At 37.6% G+C, this 22,852-nt stretch overlaps 1 protein-coding gene across 2 annotated transcripts in view; it reads right to left on the bottom strand.

The window, feature by feature from the left end:
* CNTNAP4 (contactin associated protein family member 4) overlaps positions 1-22,852 on the bottom strand; it is a 281,020-nt gene that overhangs the window by 193,211 nt on the left and 64,957 nt on the right. For both annotated transcript variants that reach the window (XM_055366612.2, XM_004058016.5), the window contains exon 3: positions 9,185-9,378. In XM_055366612.2, the coding sequence (XP_055222587.2) occupies positions 9,185-9,378 (194 nt within the window). The remainder of the gene's footprint in view (positions 1-9,184; positions 9,379-22,852) is intronic.

The following is a 22,852-nucleotide window of genomic DNA, read 5'->3' as shown; positions in this document are numbered from 1 at the left end:
GCAAAGTGAATGGGAAGTATTAGTTTTGTCTAGGTCCTAAGGAACAATGAAGAAACACTTCAAAAGGACAGAAGTGCTTCCAAGATTGAAAAATGCAAAATGTAGCCTCCTGGGGAATGAAGCAGCCAAAAAGCAGATGTCTAAGACACAATATCGCAGCCATGGTAAGAGGGAATAGAGAAAAGGGAGTGATGTTGTCATTGAATTGTCACATGGTAGAATGTGAGATACAAGTTATCAAGTGTTTTAAAAATGTTGTTCTCAGGTTGATTATTTGAAAATGAACTGGAATGGGGGTGTACACTCTGAAGAGGCACCAAATTAAATTCCCTGCTAACTCTAGTCCCTCTCTTCAAATAAATTTTTTGCTTGCTTACAAACAGATCCATTTAAAGACTGTGAAGCAATATCACAATTTATCTCACATTGCTACGTGTATCTACAGCTCATAAGAGTTCATATATTTTTTCTTTTCTGTTTTTTTTTTTTTTTGAGATGGAATCTCACTCTGTTGCCCAGGCTGGAATGCAGTGGCATATCAGCTCACCGCAACCTCCACCTCCCAGGTTCAAGTGATTCTCATGCCTCAGCCTCCAGAGTAGCTGGGATTACAGGTGTGCACCACCATGCCCAGCTAATTTTTGTATTCTTAATAGATACAGGATTTTACCAAACTGGCCAGGGTGGTCTCAAACTCCTGGGCTCAAGTGATGCACCCACCCCAGCCTCCCAAAGTGCTGGGATTACAGGCCATATGTATTTTCTTGTATATTATATATTAAGGTAAAGCTCCAATATACATGCACCTCACAGAAGTTTATGAGAAGGGATTGATGTAACATGCTATAGAATGTGCACAGATGCAAAGAGATGAAACAGACCCACCGACACTACTTAATGAAGAAGATGCCTAGCAAACTAACTGTGTTGACTTGTGATTGAGGTCATATTTAAAACCCAAATGCTTTTTTAATATTAACTCCCTATCAGATACATGGTTTCCAAATATTTCTCTCATTCTTTAGGATGCCTGTTCACTTTGTTGTTTGCTATACAGAAGGTTTTTGTTGATGTAGTTCCACTTGTTTATTTTTCATTTTGTTGTCTGTGCTTTTGGTATATTTAAAAATATTTATGCATTACCAAGACCAACGTCGTGAAGCTGTTTCTATATGTTTTTTTCTAGCAGTTTTACAGTTTCAGGTTTTCCATTTAAGTCTTTAACCCATTTTGAGTTAATTTTTGCATACGGTATAAGGGTCCAGGCTGGGCGCAGTATCTCACGCCTGTAATCTCAGCATTTTGGGAGGCCAAGGTGGGTGGATTGCCTAAGGTAGGTAGTTTGAGGTCAGCCTGGCTGACATGGTGAAGCCCAGTCTCTACTGAAAATAAAAAATTAGCTGGGTGTGGTGGCACACACCTGTAACCCCTGCCACTCAGGAGGCTGAGGCAGGAGAATCACTTGAACCCAGGAGGCAGAGGTTGCAATGAGCCGGGATCCACTGCCACTGCACTACAGCCTGGGTGCAAGAGTGAGACTCCAACTCCCAAAAAAAAAAAAAAAAAGATAAGTGTTTAATTTCATTGTTTTGCATGTGGATATCCAGTTTACCCAGTAGCATTTGTTGAAGAGACTATACATTCCCCATTGTCTATTTTTTTTTTAATAGAGCATGGGTCTTGCTATATTGCGCAGGCTGGTCTTGAACTCCTGGCCTCAAATGATACTTCCTCCTCCTCCCAAAATGCTGGGATGACAGGTATAAGCTGCCATGCCTGGCCCCCATTGTGTATTCTTTTTTCCTTATTTTATTAACTTCTATTTTAGGTTCAGGCATACATGTGCAGGTTTGTTATATAGGTAAATTGTGTGTCACAGTGGTTTTATGTACAGATTATTTTGTGACCTAGGTAATAAGCATAGTACCTCACAGATAGTTTTTTGATCCTCACCCTCCTACCACCCTCCACCCTCAATTAGGTTCTGGTGTGTACTCTTCCCTTCTTTATCTCCATATGCACTCTATGTTCCCATTTGTAAGTGAGAACATGCAGTATTTGGTTTTCTGTTCCTGTGTTTGTTCTTGACACCCTTGTGAAAGATCAGTTGACCGAAGTTGTATGGGTTTATTTCTGGACTTTATGCTGTTTTATTGGTCTATATGTCTGTCTTTATGCCAGCACCATATTGTAGCTTTGTAATATATTTTGAAATCAGACGTGTGATGTCTCTAGCTTTGTTCTTTCTCAGGATTGTTTTGGATATTCAAAAAAAAGTTTGTGGTTCTACCTAAATTTCTGTTTTTATATAAATTTTAGGATATTTTTTCTATTTCTGTAACAAAATGCCATTGGGATTTTGATAGGGATTGCATTGAATCTATAGATTGCTTTGAGTAGTATAGACATTTCAACAATATTAAGTCTTCTAATCCATGAACACAGAAATTTTTTCATTTATTTGGTTCTTCTTTCACTTCTTTCAGCAATGTTTTGTAGTTTTCAGTGTACAGCTCTTTTGTTCCCATGGTAAAGTTTATTCCTAAGTATGTTATTCTTTTTGATACTATTCTAAATGAGACTATGTTTTAAATTTCCTTCTTGGATCATTTATCGTTAGTATGTATAAACTAAATATATAATAATGGTATAGTAAAAATACATCAGTAACTTCCCCAACTCAATAGCATAAAAAGCGGAAAAAACCTGATTTTAATATGAGCAAAAGCATTGAGCTGACAGTTCTCCAAAGAAGATATACACATAACCAGCAGGTAGGTAAAAAGATACTCAACATTTCCAGTCATCAGGGAAATGCAAATCAAAACCACAGTGAGATATCACCTCACACCTGTTAGGATATCTGTCATTTAAACAATGAAAACAAAAGATAACAAGCATTGACAAGAAATTGGAGAAATCGGAACCCTAGTACATAGTTGGTAGAAATTTAAAATGGTACAACCACCATGGAAAACAGCATGCAGTATGGAATTTCCTCAAAAATTAAAAATTGAAATTCCATGTGATTCAGCAATCCTGATCCCAGGTATTTATCCAAAAGAACTGAAATCAGGATCTCAAAGAGACATCTGCACCCTCATACTCATTGCATCATTATTTACAACAGCGAAGAAGTGGCAACAACCTAAATGTCCACAGGCAAATGAATAGATTTTAAAATTGTGGTATTTACATGAAATGGAATGTTCCTCAGCCTTAAAAAAAAGAAAGCACATTCTGCCTCAAAATTCTTTCAGCACAAACTTTGACGACATAACGCTAAGTGAAATAAGCCAGTCACAGAAGGACAAATAATGCATGTTGCCACTTTCATATGAGGTACATGTATCTAAAACAGTCAAATCTATAGAGGCAGAAAGTTGAATGATGGTTGCCAGGGGATAGGAAAAGGGTGAAATGAGGAGGTGTCATTCAACAGATTAAATGTTCCAGTTAAGCAAGATGATTGAGTCCTGGAGATCTGCTTTACAACACTGTGCTTATAGTGAACAACATTGTACTGTGCACTTAAAAATTTGTCAAGACGTTAGATTTCATGTTAAGTTTTTTTTAACACAATTTAAAAAAATGGGCCGGGCGCGGTGGCTCATGCCTGTAATCCCAGCGCTTTGGGAGGTCGAGGCAGGCGGACCACGAGGTCAGCAAATCGAGACCATCCTGGCTAACGTGGTGAAACCCCTTCTCTACTAAAAATAAAAAAAAAAAATTAGCCGGGTGTGGTGGCAGGCGCCTGTAGTCCCAGCTACTAGGGAGGCTGAGGCAGGAGAATGGTGTGAACCCAGGAGGTGGAGCTTGCAGTGAGCCGAGATCGCGCCACTGCACTCCAGCCTGGGCAACAGAGCGAGACTCCATCTCAAAAAAAAAAAAATGCAGCCATGTTTTAACCATGCATTAGCAGGTTAATCATTTTCAAAAGCTAGAGAATGTGGAGCTAAATGGAAATATAAACAGGAAACTTCCTGAAGATTTAGACTAATAATGTAGACTTTCATTAAAATATGTTTTGGATCAGTCTCTTGAAAGATAAAAGCAGCTGCAGGCACTCTCTAGGCATTTGCCAAGTACTAAGCAAGTATTGCAGGGCATTAAGTTTGACAGCTTGACATGTTCACACACTTGGCGTTAGTATTGCTACAACTTCTATCACCACAAATGCTGCTTGTAGGCTTAGGTCAAGAGAATAAGGGCTCAACATAAGGAAGGAAAAATGCCACTCACAAGGAGGAGAGTCACCTACCCTACAGCGTATATCTCTTTTGCACTTCTGCCTCCTCAGATTTTCTATTAAACTATCCCTAGGCCCTTATTTGACTTAAAACAAATGCATGTGGAAATCTTTGCAGGTAGTGTTTCTACCCTGTCTGGCTTACAGAGTTGACACCTCAATCATTCACGGTGATAATAATGGCCTGAATATTTTGTGACAGGTAGTACTTCTGCCTCACTGACTATACCATGCCACAGGGTCTCTGTGTCTTTCACCAGCCAAACCCAGAACCATGACACTAGACACTTCTAGTTAAAGAACAAAAAACAAAGAGATACTAACTTCATACAGGCAATAAAGGTTTTTGTTTGAAAAATCAAGTACAACTGAAGTCTATTTTAAAATAAAGCAAACTATTCTTGTGTTTAACAATCATATTTACTCAGTTTATAAGATTGGTACCAACCCATTCATTGCCCTTCTAGTCTGCAGTATAAAAGAATCTTAGGCATTTATGATAAAGGATTTGGAGAATTTGCCTGTAAAGTTCCCGCACATGTTATCTATTTAAAATAATTTCTAAGATGCTGATTTCACGATATCTCAGCAATTGTTCTTAAGTGAGTGAAAATTATACCTTATGTTTACTTTTTCAATCATGTACAATAAACTGAAGAGAATCTTTTTATTATAGATGTTGAGGAATTTTGTGTTCAGTCTGAGAGGAGGAAGTTTAGCTTGCATTTTCTGAATTTTCATCAAATATTTGTTTGCCATTCAGCAGAATACTTTGTATAAATTATATTTTATGAACATTGCACTATAAATTTTTCACTGAAGAAATATTCCAATGTGTAATATTTTAAAATATCACATATCTATCAAGTTTGCATTTCTATTAAATGATCTGTATAGACTGTAAAATATTCTGTCTTTCCTCTTAGGGACTATTTGTAAGAAGTGGCAGAGCATTTTATTAATTATTTTAGGTATGTAGAAGTCATTGTACTGCCTGGCATTCGAAGTGAGACCAAATGAGGAGAGAATGAAGAATTTTCCCTGCAGCATTTCAATCCGTGTTGATTGTTTTTATTGCGTTTGTTCCTAAACCAATAACACTTGTCTTTTGTTTTTCTATCACATACTTGTATAATGCCTTATGTGTTTCCTAACTCTCTTTCGTAGACTTATTTGCATCATCTGGAGCAGATTGTGAAGCTCTTAAAGGAAATTGGCATATTTTGTATAATTGGTATACACCCTATAATATCTACAAAAACTGGGCCAGAAAACAAAAAGTTGGGAAATACACATTTGTAAAATGTAACAAAGGGTTAAGTTTTTTTATGATGTACATCAATTTGAAATTGTTCTTCCGCTTAAAAAATGCAAATTGAAGTGGTCTGTGTTCTTCCAGGCAGAAAAGTCAAGAGACAGGGCACAATTCACCATATTTCAATTTTCCTGCTTCAGCAATTAGCGATTCACAGAGAGCTTCCTTTAGAGTGGGACCAGAGTAACTATGGAATAGAATAAAACTTTGAAGCTACCTAGGATTAACAGGAAATACATACACATACATACATATATATACACACACATACATATACACATACATACATATATACACATACATACATACATATATATACACACACATACATATACTTTCAGAGACTTGGGGTTGTTTTATCTACACTACAACTTAGCTATGTTATGTGTGGTAATGGTGTCTATTGTACTAAGTCTTAACTTTGATCTTGACATTTAAAGTTATCTGTCAACTTTCTTTGCCAGATCCAAAATTATCTTCCAGTCTTTCCAAAACTTGATAGTCCAATGTGACCAGTAATCTCACTAGTTATTACATAGGAAACCATAACTCTGGATATTCCCAATGTCCATGCTTTTTTCACACCTTTCCAGCTTCATAAAATAGCCTCCTTAATCCTTCCATAATCTAAACTATAATGCTTTCTTCAAGACCTATGTAAGCCTTACTACTTTGACAAATTCAGCTTACAATGATCTCGCATATTCTGTCCATTTCCAAATGCTTAGGAATCTGTATCTAATATTTGCATGTTCTGCTTAATCTCTCTTTGGTTTGCTCTGATATGCCTTATCTCTTCAGTGATTTTGTTGTTGCTGTTTGTTTTGTTTTTGAAATGGAGTCTTGCTCTGTCACCCAGGCTGGAGTGCAGTGGCGCAATCTCAGCTCACTGCAACCTCTGTCTCCCAGGTTCCAGTAATCCTCCCATCTCAGCCTCCCAAGTAGCTGGGATTATAGGCACATGTCACCATGCCCAGCTAACTTTTTTGTATTTTTAGTAGCGACCGGGTTTCACCATGTTGGCCAGGCTGGTCTCGAACTCCTGGCCTCAAGTGATCCTTCCACCTTGGCCTCCCAAAGCGCTGGGATTACAGGTGTGAGCCAAAACGCCCAGCCTTCTTCAGTGAGTTAACATAAACTTTTGATACCTTCCAGAAATTTGGACAAAGATAGGCACAGATTAGCAGACTGACATACTCAAATCCATTCATTTATTGGTCCTTTCACCTATTTAAGCAACAAAAGCCATGTGCCACACTGGATGTTGGATACCAGAAATGCTAAGACTAGAAAAAGAAAATCTCGCCCATAAAGAAGTTCAATATCTATAGGGAAAAGAAAAATGTGCCATTCTAACTGGCATATTAAATTGGTATTAAATAGAATATAATAAAAAGAAGAGCTGATGGAGGCAAGAGAGAGTCACTTTTAGAGTGATCAGAAGAGTATTCTACAAGAAAGTGCATTTTATTCACCACTGCTTCAATAAACATTTAATATTTGACTGTGACATGCCAGGTGCTCTTACACTTTGGGGATATCGAGATAAAAGATCGCAAGGTACAGTATTTACAGAGCTCACACTCAAGAAGGGAAAACACTGAGTAAATCAACAAATTACAGCAGAGTCTAGAAAGCAATGCTACCTTAACAGGATTATGATAGACGCCATGTTTTTACTTTTACTGGTTTGGATTAGTAAGGATATCATTCATGCCACCATTTCATCACGAGTGCCTCAACTTTAATAAGAGTAAGCAAGTAAGGTAAACGGAAGTGCCTGCGTTTGGCTTTCCCCAAGCTTGCTTAACAGAAGTACAACAATTTTCTTGATTGATCACTTTTAAAAAAATACTTTTTAATTAACATACCTAAATATTAGCATGCATTAGCCACTACTTATCTAGGCTAAATTCCAATGCTTAATTCAAAAAAGAGCAGAAGATAATCCAAACATCTAGTTAAATAAATATTTCATTAAGTTTTTATTGTTATTGGTTCATAATTACTGTTTATTTTATCCCTAGTTTGAGTGGCTTTCATGGAATTAGTTGAACGTAATACCCAGTGTTTGGAGTTTGGGGTGTGTGTGTGTGTGTGTTTTGTTTTGTTGTTGTTTTTGTTTGTTTTTTCCTCTTACAGCTTCAACTTGCTTTGGATTTTAAACAGCTTTTCTTAAAACTGCTTATAGGCAACTTCTTCTAGTCCCACTGTTGTTCCCTCTAGAGAAAGAGCAGGGCTACTTCTCTCAATTCAATTTACATCAATAAGCATGGATTGAATGGCCACCAAGAGCTTTAAACATACAAAGGTGAGTAAATCACAGTCCATTTCTTCAATGAGTTTATAATGTATAACGGAGTTCTATGAAGTTTCAAAAAAGAGGCAACTGACTGGTCAAAGAAAATTATCATTATGTGCCCAAATAGGCTTCCAAATTATCTGTGTGCTAAGAATGACGCTTCATTAAGTAACCCATTTTCTCTGGTTCCAGCAGCTCAGCCAGAGGGGGGAGAATAGTTCTTTGATTGCACTACATTGTTCTTAGCCCACGTAAGATCCAAACAAATGTTTTTCTGCACTAAGAAAGAAGTCTTTTCTTTGTTATCAAACAAACTTCCTTTAGGTTCTTCTTCCATCAGGTGTTTATATGCCATATCCAGGTTTATTTATCAATCAACTACAAATATCACCCACTTTATCACAAAATGCCTCTTTCCCAGTCTCCCTCTTATAGGAGCTGCACCACTGTTTACAACACACAGCAATTTACACATGTATACACTTTACAGAGACTAGAGAAGGGTTTATAGATAAATCATATATATGCATACATGTGTATGCATATACATACATATACGACTCCACATATTATATATATAAATCCCCATATACCAGAGAAAGAAACAGGGTTTCAAAAATCTCAGTTATCAGAAGAAATAAAAGGAACAAATTATTTTGACTAATTTTAAATAAAGACAATGCAGGCTGGGCTCAGTCGCTCATGCCTATAATCCCAGCACTTTGGGACGCCGAGACAGGTGGACTGCTTGAGGCCAGGAGTTCGAGTCCAGCCTGGCCAACATGGTGAAAACCTGTCTCTACTAAAAACACAAAAATTAGCCAGGTGTGGTGGTGGGCGCCTATAATCCAAGCTACTTGGGAGGCTGAGGTAGGAGAATCGCTTGAACCTGGGAGGTAGAGCTTGCAGTGAGCCAAGATCGCACCACTGCACTCCAGCCTGGGTGACAGAGTGAGACTCTGTTTCAAAAATAAATAAATAAATAAAAGACAATGCAAGACTATTATGTTTTTGAACAAAAATTTTTTTTATACAAGTCTTATTTAGTTCTTAGACTCCCACACTATTTAATGGACTAATAGGGTTTATTTTTCAATTTTTGAGAACCCTGTAATATAAATTTACCCTTAGTATTCTCATAAATTTACCATAAAATGTATTGGAAAATGATTATTTACCATATTTTCTCTTGGAAAATGTTTTCAATGTAAGTCTGCAGATTCTGTATTTCTACTTAATTTAAGAGATTAGTAAACAAGATGCAGTACTGATTATACTTCTTTCCCCGAGAGACTATGTCTTTTGTTAAAGAACATACCCAGATGCTGTCCTCTTGGCGATATTGTTTCCAGTTCCAGCCACTATCACTGAACATCAGGAGGTAGCTGGTCACCCAGTTGGAGCTACCATATCCCCCTTGAGTGGCCACAGCGGTGACCTCCATTCTCTCTCCAAGGTCAATCTGCAACCACTGGTATTTGTTAGACACAAGTGGAGACCAGCCACCAGCTCCTTTTATTAAAAATAGAAACAGGAGAAAATTGAGAAAGGAAAGTTAGTTAAAAATCTATGTTTGTAAAGTAGAAATGCCAGTAAGACTGTATTCCTCTATGGAACTTAAATTTCCAAAATATGAAACTTCTTATAATTGTAGAAAAATATAGAGGTAAGAATTTAGTATAATTACATGATGTCTATGTTAATTAATTGTATTCATTTCTAGATTTTATAGCCTTCTAAAACTGGGAGAACTAGGGGTCTTGCTGAATATTTAAAATGTTTAATATGATAGGTGAACATTCCTGCCAACACTGGGAACTTACTAGCATGTCTACTGCACACATGTAATGGTGTGCTCTACTACCCCTTTGGCCAGGACTGGAGGTAAGGAAGTAACTTCAAGCTATGAAGGAACTAAAGCTGTGGTGGAACTAAAAATCTACTTGTGATCATGTTTAGACTTAGAGAAGGGAGTACATTGTTAAGTCTGGGAAAACAAAAGTCAAGAAATAGTTCCTGCCCTCAAGATGTTTACAGTCTTTTGGGAGGGACAGATGTTGAAAACCACGTTTGAAACACACATTAATGACGGGGTGTTTGCAGGAGAAAATAACACAACTCTATCCAGTGGTGGGTTGGAGCTTGTTCCCAACAGTTTGTGAGAGACAATCATTAAATTTTCAATTTTGCAAGCTAGTTATTAAACATAACCATCTTTGCAATTGGCCATGATGAGAGTATTTAAACCACGGAAACTGCAAACTCTGCAAATAATCACCTGCCCCCACCCCAGCCAGTTTACCAGCACACCACTGATTCTATCCTATATGGGAGCAGGGTGGTGGGTAAGAGGATGGGGGAAAAGAGAACCAAGGAAATCATAGAGCAAGCTGTGCTTGATCACTCAGAAGTAAAGAATACAAGTTGTGATGTATGTTCAAAGAAGTAATGTGCACAGCATAATTTACTGTGTTATATTTGATCCAACACACACCAAAATACTGTAGAGGTGACTCCTGTATATCTTGTTAAGATGCTTCATTCTTCCAGTTTAATATAATAATTTGGGGAATTATTTTGAGAATTATTTAACATTGCTGATTATGTAAGTAACATATAATCATTGTAAAAGTTATGAAATAGGGTTTGACCCATCCTTGAATCCATATTATCTAACATTTAATGTTTATTAAAATGCCACATCAATTATATAGCACCCCAAATAAGAATGTTAGCACATTTTCTTCCCCCATTCTTTTGCTGCTCACCTTGAGGCTCTGATAATAAGGTCTGGAATTTTAGATACAGATTACCATCAATTTATATAGTTTTGATTCAAGCATTATTCTTGCCATACATGACCCATTTTATGAACCTCGAGTACAAGACCTAATTCAAACAAATGCTCAATAAATGTTTGCTGTTATGGTAGGGCGTATGCCATTGTAGGACCTGAAGGCACACACCAGTGTTGACAAGTACTTTATAAGACTTCAAGATTATTTTGATGGTGGAACACAGCATAATGATACTCTGACAGATGAATGGCAGAACTCTGCTACTTACAACTACTAACAAGAGAAGACGCCAGGCAGGACCACACATGGGGATGCACCAGAGGACAGGATAAGGGCAAACTGGAGCTGTAGGAGGCAGCTTCTGTATGACAAGCAGGGTAGGGCTAGCTAGCTAGGCTTGGTGAGCTTCCTGTGAATTGGCTAATCTGAACAATTTATCTAGGAGGCACTAGGACACCCCTAGTTGTCTGGTGCCTGTCCCAGCAATGATGCTTAGCGACCGCAAACGGTGAGAACCTAATAAAGGAAGTGGTCAGAGTATGGACATAATCAGCTGCTAAGAAAGGAAAGTGACCAGTCCTGGCCGGGGTCAAAACTGTGTCAAAGCAGCATTTAAAAAAATTGTATTACAACAAACTGCACATGTACTCCTTAATCTAAAATAAGTAAGTTGAAATTCTTTTTAAACATTATATTACAAGAAGCTGCTCTCTTGATGGCATCACACTAATGACTGCTTGCATTCAGGTATAATCCCTGTTTCTTACATACTGTCTTTAGAATTAGACACATCATCAAATTTCCATCTTTCTTCAAGTTAATCATTGTTCAAAAGTGTATTCCACTCCATGTGTCAAAAGCACAATGCTCTTCCTCTTTTGTGGATCCAGAAATTTTTTACATACTACAAGTTTTGTTTATGCATTTTGACTTTTAATTTTCTCTGTATTTGTTCTTAAAGAACCTGTGATTTGGGGTGCAGTTTCGTTGTACACCAATATTATCTACCTTTATGCTTATAAAGCAGAATATTCTCATCTTTTAAGCAAGAAGGCTTGTTGCATAGACATGGGCCCTTGGTGTCTTGGGGTCATTTGTTTAGCATGGCCCTGCTGTCCGTGAAGGGTGCTTCCTACCCTTGCAGACTGTTATTTACACGGAATGTGTTCTTGAATGATCTGAAGCACACTTTAAATAGCACCCTCCCACAAATAGCTCGGGGAGTTCTTGAACTCTGCGGGAACTGCTCCTGGGGCGTTATTCTAAAATTTGAATCAATGCTTCCTCCAACCTTCATTTTTCAGGATGTGATGAAACACCATCCATCCTCCTCTACTTATTCTAATACTGATTACTTCACATTTGCTGAGCAAGGGAGTCCTTTGTGTCAGGCACTTTGTGAAGGCCTTGTAAATTAATTCTCAGTGCAGTCTACATAGGAGATGGTGCATCAGATACAAAGAGTTTGAACACTTTGCCCTCATCCATGGAGCAGGCAAGAGGCACCATGCCCCTAACTAGGACACCACAGTGCCTCTCATAGGTCAGGATGCAAAGGTGGGAATCAGTGGTTCCCAGTGGATGTAGAAAAGACTCACTGATGCTCCTGGAGATCAGGGAACCTCAGGATTAAGCTACCAGGCAGTAGGGTCAACATCCTGCCCTGTAGTTTACAATGGACCGTGTCTTTGAAGTATAGGCACATGATGGACATGGCATGTGGATGAATATTTCTCTCCACTGTCCTATCTAATTTTATTCTTTCCCTCCAGGCCCTGTCAAAACTTTAGAAATTGAAAGTCTTCTAGGGTCTGGTGCTAATCAAGCATCTTTAATTCTCTTATTGCTACAACTGCATATCTCTCTGTATTTTTGTCATTTTTTTTGTTTACAAGGGAAAGTTAGGAAAGGGTGAATGAAATGCCCCTATAATGTCACCCTCTCAGCCTGGAAATTCCACACTTCGAATTGCATCTGTGTCAGCTAATACCTTTGAGAAAACACTGATTAGTTTCCTTCTTGCCCTTTCTAGTTAATTGTAATGGTCTAAAGCCGGAATTGAGAATATGTTTTCCTAAAATCCAGAATTTCATACTATTTCTCTTGCATTTCCATGCCTCTACAGGCCAGTATTTTAAAAAGTGAACACATGACAGAAACGCAGCAAGGAGAAAAGAATCAGTGTGATTCTAGTGAGTTAAAATCGGATCATCAATTCTCATCAGGAGAAAGAGGAACCCCTCACTGACTGCTCCCTCTTCCTAGCGCTGCTCACAGTTACAGCTGCACCAGCCAACTTGAAACATTCACAGTTAATTGACCTTGAACATTTCAATTCCTTACCTGTGGTGAAAAGGTACTACTGGTATGCAAATTAAGCTATATCATTAATGAGGTACACTGATAAAGTAATGGAAATTCAGAGGCTTCTAGGCTATACCAAGTAATTTCAGCCAGATAAGTTGGCCAGAGGGAATCCAAATATCTCTACCGGGTTTTAAGCTGCGCAGCTCTGCAGATGCACATGGTATTAGCGTGTGATAGAGTGTTAGGCTTGTTCTAATTTTAAGACAAATGCTAAATAGTAAAATGGAAGACATAAGCTAGACAGATAGACTGAGCGATAGAGATAAATTGATTATTCTTCGCGGATTTTTTTTTTTTTTTGGCCAGCCTATGATGACAGCTAGTGACATGAAATGCGAACGTAACTGCAGCTGAGGTTAGACCACCAGCCGTATGGCCACCGCCAAACCGCATAGCCCTCGGAAACACACTATTGTAATATTTACTTTGTTAACAGAGAAAGTGATGACTAACTCCAGCAAATTATAAACTCTGTATTACTATCAAATAAAATGTATTTATTTTATTAACAAAACCTTTTAACTGCTAGTTAAGTGTTATTTGACCTCATGATTTTAGTATGCCAATATAGTCAATATCCTAAGAAACCAATTCTTATGAAACTAAAGACCATCTTTTCTCAACCCCATCTCTTCCATGGTTAATGATAATTTACGCACAAAACAAAAACAAGAGTCTTGCCCCCACCAGTTCCTATTTGTCCCCATACTGCAGGTTTCCTTTACCTGTTCCACCGTCCTCTTTCTCCTACCTTAACAACTTTGTTACTGAGACTTGGCATAATAGTGACATAAATCTATTCGAATGGAAAAATATCTTAACTTTTCATATTACAGCCTGAAAACTCACATTTAAAAATAAAAGTTCTCCCCATTCACAAGACTCTTAAATGCTGTAGTATTGTTATGAGAATTAAATTTTAAAAGCATATTAAGTGCCTATTGATTTCTCCCACATTCAACAAACATCACAGTATATGGCAGTTAGTGCTTTTTGAATTACAAAAATTATTATTGCTATTAGCTCCAAAGAGAGTTATGATCACAGCAAAGTTGAGCTTTGAAAAAATTTTGTAACTGATTGACCACAAAACACAGCATCTCTTTTATTTGTTGCCTACCACTTTTCAACATCAGATTTCTGAGGGACTTGCTTCCGTAACATGTGTTGCTATGAATTGTAAGAAAAGCAAACTAAAAATTATCCATTGCCTATTATATACTAAGCACACTACTAGAAATTGTATACGTTGTATTAACTTAATTATTAAAATTATCTAGTGAGATGAAGTATGCTTTAACATCTCTTTTAAAAAGAAAAAAAAAACAAAAGTATTTACAGAGGCTAAGTAAATTTTCCCAAAACTATGCAAATATTTTAGTGCAGGTGAGAAATTACTTATTTTTAATACTATTTTAATCAGTGGGAAGATGTCACTTTACAAATCACCCCATTTTTCATTCTTTACCCCTGGAGTAATTACAACTATCTTTGCCTCATAGTAGTATATTTTATCCCAAGAATATGTTCAAATAATTTATTCTGTGTGATTTAATTATAAATTACCTGGCTGGCTGAATCATGTTTAAGACTCATATATCCCATCTACTAAATATCACCAATATTTAGTGCTGGTAAGGGAGACACATCTTAAAATTTCAGGGAAGTAAAAGGAAAAAGTGAAGAAAAAATACTCTTAGTTGGAGCTTTAAAATATAGATAAGAATCACCTTTATCCCGTAGTAATATTAAAAATGGCATGACAGACATTCCTGGTGGTCATCAGTAAAGGCGACGTGTCAACTTTATTCAAGTAGAGACTGCAGAGACAGAAGGAATTACATTTCTTCCTCGAGATTTTAAAGTGTAAAAGGACACAGATGTTCAAGGACACAAAACACAAGTGAACATAATTGAATGATGGTTCTAGCCACCATTAGGACATCTAAATTCCTAGAAAATAATTGGCTTAATTAAAATTGTCATAAGAAAGTTTCCCTCCAAGATAATTACTTTTTTTCAAATGTGATTTCATCTAGATTTCCCCAAGAGTCCAAGTTTGCCCAGATCATTTTCATCTTGACATAAAATTATAATAATGTAAGGAAATGGAAAGAACGTGGTACCAATATTTGTTTGGCTCCCTTAAATGGTGTGCCGTGTCCCCAGGCCACCATTTAGAGCCTTTTAATAGCTTTGTGTTTTTACCAGTGTTGTTTGTTTCAGCTGGAAGATAACGTGACTCTACTGATGCTGTGTATGTTGCTGTTGGTCTGTTCTCACGTTCACTTCTCCATCTTGACCTTGCCTACTTTGATCACAGTGATTGTTTCAGGGATGGGCAGGTGACCTTGAGCCATGACCATGGAGCAATTTCAGGATTTTGTGAGGACAACTGGAGAACAGACTCTTTTCTGCTATTAATGCTGAGAAGATAAGATACAGGCATCAAGCTGTAGGAGGTATTGTTGTGGAAAGCCTGTCTGAGTGAGGCCAAAAGAGAGAGAAGGAGAGTTGAGAAATGAAGTGAGACCAAGTTCTGAAAACAAGATCAGGACCGCTAGGTCCTGCTGTGCCTGCAGAGTGTTTGCCGTGCTTTCTAGTTACATAAGACATTCGTTGGGCCCCTTACTTGTGCTGATCCTTCTCACGGTCACCGCTTTAGCAATTCTCCTCTTTCTCCTGCTTCATTATTTTTATTTTCTCTTTAATGGATAATTCCCATCAGTACACTGTTACATCAGCATGCTCTTATTTTTCTCATTTTAAAAGAAAAAAAAAAACTTATCTTGACCCCATTCTATTTTTTTTTTTTTTTTGGCTTCTTTTAATGTTAACAGTCTTCAAATAATATAGGTCCACATTACTCTCCAATTTTTCTCACCCCATTCTTTCTTGGGCCGACTCCAATCAGATTTTCACTCCCTGCCACTCAACTGCAACTGCTCTTGTCAAAGTCACCAAGAACTCCATGTTGCTAAATCCAGCGTTCAGGCTTCAGTCTCCTGTTCACATGGACAATCTGTGGCATTTGATACTAGTGATCATTCTCAATGCCCAAATAGACTTTGCTCACTTAGCTTCCACAAAAGCATCTTCTCTTAATTTTCTGGCTACCTAATTGTTTGCTCCTTCTTGCTCTCATTGCTGGTTTCTTCTTTTATCTCACATGATCTTTTAAAGTTGAGACTCTCCAGGTCTCAGACCTTTGCTCTCCTTCTTTTCTCTCTGCATTCACTCCTTGTTGATCTCTCTTAGCCTGATGAATTTAAGCATTACCCACGTGTCAAAAATTCCCTCATTCATAAATCTGCCTACACCCCTTCCCTGAACCCAAGACTGAAGAATTCTATTCTACTTGATCTCTTTAACATTTCCAAAACTGATTTTCCATTCTCCTTCTGAATCCTACTCTATTCACATCCTTTCCCAGCCCCATATAATGGTAATCTTATCCTTCCAGTTTCTCAGTACAATAAAAAAAAAAAAAATAGAGTCACGCTTGGCCCCTTTCTTTCTCTCATACCACACTACCAAACCACCAGAAGATGCTGTTGGTGCTGCTTTATTATTAAGAATCCTGCTGTTTTTCTGCCTTAGTGGATGCTCCTTTGATTCAGGCCATATTATTCAAGCCTGGATTCTTACAACAGTCACCTAGTAATTCTCTCTTTCTTCCTGTGCCCACTGAGACTCTATTCTCTACACAACAGGTGTGAAATATTATACCTGTGCACAAAATACTGCAATACTGCAAGAACTCTCAACTCTACAGAGTGAAAGACAAAGTCCTCACTGTGCCACCTGCAACGTCCTCAATGATCTGCCCCTTAAACCACCCCCATATCGTCTCTACCTTCTCTCTTTTTCTTCTTCCCAGTTCACTGCCCTCCATTTACAATGGCCTCCTTGCTGTTCTTTGAATAAACTGAACATCAGTCATTTTCCATCTCAGAAGCTTTATTAAGCTCTTGTTTCTGCCAGGAATGCTCTTCTCTGAGACACTCTGGGCTAATACCTTTGCTGCCTATAAGTCTCTTGCTCGAATATTACCCGCTCTTAGAGGCTTGTATCTCCTGACCTCCCCTATTTAAAATTCCTTCTGCTCCGCAGTCCTACTCCCATTTGTCTTCCCCTGAACCACTTTTTCATTTTTGACAGAAATCTCCATCTTTTGATACAGCATATGATTTTTATGTAGTATATTTAGTGTTTATGTATTATATTTATTAGAATACAAGCTCTATGAGACCAGGGGTCTTCACCTGTTTTATTCATTGATAGACCCCAAGTGTCTAGCACATTGCTGGACACATAGTAGGTGCTTAAAAAAGTATTTACTGCATATAAGATTGAAATAAATTTGTAGTCACATGGGTATAACATGGTCTAAATTTATACAACCTACTGAAAAAGCTGGTACTGTACCCAAACTGAAGGCACAGAATACTGTTCTTTGATGCACAGTATCTTTTATGAAGTTTTCAAACAGAAGTTTAAGCACTCAACTGAGATACACGCACACACACACACACACACAACCAACTGCCTCACACCTACACAGCTTAATCACTTGTAAACTACATTTCAAAGATGTATGTATTGCTTTGTTTTGGAATTTTTGATACGATGAAAAAGAGATGCTTTTTCACTTCAACTCCCCAGCAAGGTTCTTAATTAATAATACCTCACTAAATTGTCTTCTGTTTTAGTTCTTTGCTGTCAATCAATATTCCCTCATGGCAAACTGGCAGACTGACTTTCAGTCTTACTTCTTGTATTGCCAGACTGGACATTTCTGAAATCTTTAATAATGCAGTGCTTTGAAAAGGAAATATTTACAAGCTTTATCTATGCAGGCATTTTGATTTGTATATTTGATTTGCAAATTTTATGACAGCCAAGTTTCCCCTGGAAGACTAGAAAAAAGTTATAAATATGCCAAATTCTGTGCCTTAATTTTGTTTTTACCAAAGATAGGTTTATTTCATTCAAACTAGTAGTTTTGGAAAAATGATTTTTAGCACATAACGTCTGGAAATTCAGATGATAATCAGGATCTGCCCATGTTTTGCTTTCTAAGCCCATTATAATACCTTTCTGAAAGTTTTGATTTAGATCTTTTACAGGAAGGCAGGTCATTTCAGTAAATGACATCATGCATCAGAGAGAGCCTACTGGCAATATCCCAGAAATTTAAAAACCATTTTTTGCTTCTCTACCTTCTTTTTTTTTTTTTTTTTATCTTCCCTAGCCAGACTGAGATGATAAGCTGTCATGAGCCAAATATTCTCATATCACTCCTTCTGGGTCAACAAACTGAAGTCACTCTCCTGTACCCAATAGACATCATTTCCACTTAATGGTAGAAAAACCAGCATTACTAGGGCATAGAATATCAAAAAGGTAAAGTGCAAAACCAATTTCAGACATTCGGTTGATTAAATCATTTAATATTTCCCCAATTAGTAAAATGCTAGAACACATTCGTATAGCATTATGTTCCCAATCCATGAGATCTGTTTACCTCTGGGCTTAAGTATTTGTTGAATTCGGTCTTGAATACACATATCTTATAGAATTACATGCTTTATTTATTTATTTTAAACAACAGACATTTATTTTTCACAGTTCTAGAGGCTGAGAAGTCCAAGATCAAGGGGCTGGCAGATTCAGTTCCTGGTAAGGGCTTGCTCCCTGGCTTGTAGACAACTGTAACAATTTTTATTTCACAGCCAAGAAGGGACATTATTAGTGATGTATGTGATGAAGACAGCCTTAACATTGCCCTCAACTCAACTATAGACGAGTTTCTTTCTGACTTTAAGCTCCTGACCTCCCTTTTCCTACAGCATTTACTTTATAAAACTTATGATTGTAAATTCTGTCTCTGCCCCTTGAGGTGTAAATCTTCATCCAGCCTCTTGCCAGTTTTACAATCCAGGGATATCTTTCTCAAGGACCTGGGAGCCACCCCTTTGAAATGTAATCATCAAGAAAGATAGGACTTCCATCTTCCAGGCTCTGTGGGAAGGTAGGAACCTAACTTACATAAGATCCAATTAGCAAACACAGATGGCCTTATCACATTGGCCAAATCCCCCCCGCATCCCCAATGTCCTCCAGTGTATTTCCACTAGCTCAGCCCAGCGCTTCCACGGAATTGTTTCAATGGAATTGAGTTCAATCCCTCTCCAATACTCTTGACCTCTGTTGCAATACTTTTGAATAGTCTTCCTTGACTGCTTCACTCAATTCAGTGCAATTTTTCTTTGACAGGAAATCACTGTTTTGTTTTTTATTAAAACGATGTGTTTTCCATGATTCTGCCTAATGAATCATATTCCCCAGTAACCTAACCATTCAACAGTCAGAGCCTAAGAGAAGAAGCTGAAGAGCACTGCCTAGAAGTCAATGTGGGTCTGGCTGGGAGCTAGCCAGAGGAATTCTTCCTGATAAGTGGCAATACTCAAAGGCTACTATACAATTGCTGCATCCATTAGCCAAAAGAAAGTCACAGCCAGCTTCAGGAACTCTGAATAGCCAACAAGAAGTATCATGGGGCCCAGCCAGTAAAAGGTGTCTTTGCCAAGAGACCATTCAAAGGAATAGATGGGTCACTAAATGTCATAGTGTATATCAATAAATATCCAGTGTTAGGATCAACTCAATCAGACTCAGATGTCACTGTCCTGGGCACAGAGATCCAACCAACAATCTTGTGGTAGTCACCAGCAAAATAACCAACATTAGCCAGGGGAGCCCCCATCTAATCGCGCCATGACATCATATGAGTACATTATATACCCACTGCCATTTTGGAAAAGAGTAGAAGGTTAGGAAATCAGAAAATCTGAGTATTTACCTAGAAGGAACTGACACAACCGAAAGAGGTGACTTTATCTAGCAGAGGCTAGGGATTTTGAGATGATCTCATATATGATCATACACGGAAAATAGTCTCTGGACTAAACAACAAATAGAATCTCTCTCATCTTGACAATATTCATAACTGCTAAAGTTTTGACAACACTGAAAAATATGGGGTATTTTGTGTTATTCCTCAACTATTAATCTAATATTCAGACTCAGTGGTTTAGAACTGGCCTAAGAAAACAGTTATCAACCAATATTTCAGATCTGAATGATTAATACACCGTAGTAGTACTATAAGATATCTCACTGTATGTGCATGAGTATTTTGTTTGGGTGCTTAACATCCCCAAATCTGCTAATACATTTACATATTATGACTTTATAAAATGGTATGTGGATTATCAAGAATAATGCTGTTTGCCTGTATAGATAGGTGGTCAGAAGAATTAATGCATCTATCCAATTCAAAAAGCATTTTGCCATATGTATAGCATTGGTACAGTCACATTCACATTCTGGGGCAGAATCACTTCACATTCATTGGGCATCACAATGATTTTTACTACAAACTAGACAGACATAAGCAAATATATATATATATATATATATATATGTATGTATTTTCACAGTTCCCAGTGTACATATACATACATACATGCTGGCTTTAACAGATATGTTCTACAATAGACTGATAGGGTGGTATGCAAAGAGAATTCAGAGTTTGAAGCTAGCAGGTACAATATTCTCCTATGCATGCATTCAATTCTAGAAATGCTTTCAATTGCAGACCCTTTTACTACACAATGAATTGCTTCCTGTAACATCCGTGCACCCTGGCTAGTTCCATCTGGCTCCTGGCCTACAAACAAATGAGAGGAATGCACAAGGGTCATGATTTTATGAAAAACGTAGAGAAAAGATTTGCTATTATGAGGTTTATGTCAAAATCATGATACATTACCATTACTTTTGCCGGGGACTAACACATTTAGATTTGTTTGCCTTATTCTTGATTATTACACGTGTTTTAAATGATTTCTTTACCTTGTCAGACAAAAAAAAATGAAGTTTCAACATATTTGATTTTTCAGTATCACATAGTGTTAAAATGGGGACGAAAGCAAATGTAAGCAAATGTAACAAACCATTGGGGGGTGATTTTTCCAATCTAGGCACTTTTATTTATTAATCTGATTTTAACCTGTGGCTATAAACGTGTAATTATCCTTGTTGTTGTATCTCCTAATCCAAGATTTAAAACTCTTCTCAGATTACATGCTACTAGTTATTCTATATTAGAAAAAGCAGGCGAATGTTTCCCTGGATTTGCCAAGAAAAAGATCAGTCAGGGTTTTGAGGGAGCATGATCAAGTCTGTCAGGATGTGAAAGATGCACAAGTGAGGCAGAAGAGGGAAAAAACACATCATTTTGCTCTGTTTATCTCCATCTTATTTCTATTTGTAATGTATAATGGAAAGTTCTAAATTGTCCTTTTTGACAAAAAGAAAGTCTCACAATGCAACCTCATTTCCACTCAAACCAATGAGGCCTTTCATCGGATTGTCAGGCCACCTATCATAGTTCATGGTTCCCAGTGTATATTGATCCATTGAGTCATAATAAAGTAGTGCTTCCAGCTGGGAATGAGAGTTAATGCCAACATTTTCTGGATCAGAAAAGGTGGACCAAAAAAAAAAATCGGTTGTGCTTCTGCCTAGCCGATTTCAAATTGCTTCTGGCAATACTATGAATCTTATCCACACCCTTGCATGTTCCTGCACACTGTTACCACAGAGAATGTGGCAGCTGAAACATGGCGTCCCAGCAGAAGCAGCTCAATGCACATTCGTGATGAGAGCTACAATAATTGTGAAAAGCAAATACTTTTGATAAGCAAAATGGAGAATCTATTACTAGCATGAATTACGTTGCAGTTGTTATTGCTTTTCTGTTTTCTGAAAATTTGTAACCCACAGATACTTAGGAATATAAAACAGGTCAGTTCGTCATTGTTTGAAATATATGTTCAGAGTTCAGAATTTTACTTAAGAAATTAGCAATTTATGCCAAGGCGGGCAGATCACGAGGTCAGGAGATCTAGACCATCCTGGCTAACACGGTGAAACCCCGCCAGTACTAAAAATACAACAAATTAGCCAGGCGTGGTGGCGGGCGCCTCTAGTCCCAGCTACTTGGGAGGCTGAGACAGGAGAATGGTGTGAACCTCGGAGGTGGAGCTTGCAGTGAGCCGAGATTGCACCACTGCACTCCAACCTGGGTGACAGAGCGAGACTCCATCTCAAAAAAAAAAAAAAAGAAATTAGCAATTTATAATTTTAGGAAATATAATATTTGTAGAGTCAGCCAAACTCAATAGACAACCATAAATGTAAAAAACTTTGTTTTCATTTAATGATGCCAGTTTTTCCTTCAACAGATGCATAACTGAGAAGAAGAATATTGTGTTATATAATTGCCCTTTGTGAAATTTTTAAAATCCATCACTTTTGCAAAATTAAATGCAAGCCTGGATGTAATATTTCTAGCATTTTATGCTCCTTTATATAAAAATGGGAGGGACAATATGACAGCCAGGGGCATTATATTAGGGGAATTCCCAGATGATCTACATATAGAGTTTCCATAATGAATTTCTGATTTGCATGATTCTTGAGGGATGATACTTTCAAAACAAAGGAACAGCACCTTTTTGCTTCCGCTATGCTGACATACTGCATCTGTAGAACATCCTTCTATGTCAGTAAATGAACTGAGAGAAAACTCATCAGCAAAAACATCTAGATCAGAAGTCATGACCAAAATTCTGTCACTTCGGGCAAGCTCCTCCTTCTGTGACTCGATAGGACATGGCAACTTCTTGGGTTTTTATCTAAACTTCCTGACCAGCCTTTTTCAGCATCTTTCATGGACCTATTTTTCTTTA

The sequence above is a fragment of the Gorilla gorilla genome, chromosome 18, assembly GCF_029281585.2.
Source record: "Gorilla gorilla gorilla isolate KB3781 chromosome 18, NHGRI_mGorGor1-v2.1_pri, whole genome shotgun sequence".
Lineage (NCBI taxonomy): Eukaryota > Metazoa > Chordata > Mammalia > Primates > Hominidae > Gorilla > Gorilla gorilla.
The sequence above is the reverse complement of the archived record's forward strand: the minus strand, read 5'-3'. Positions and strand labels throughout refer to the sequence as shown.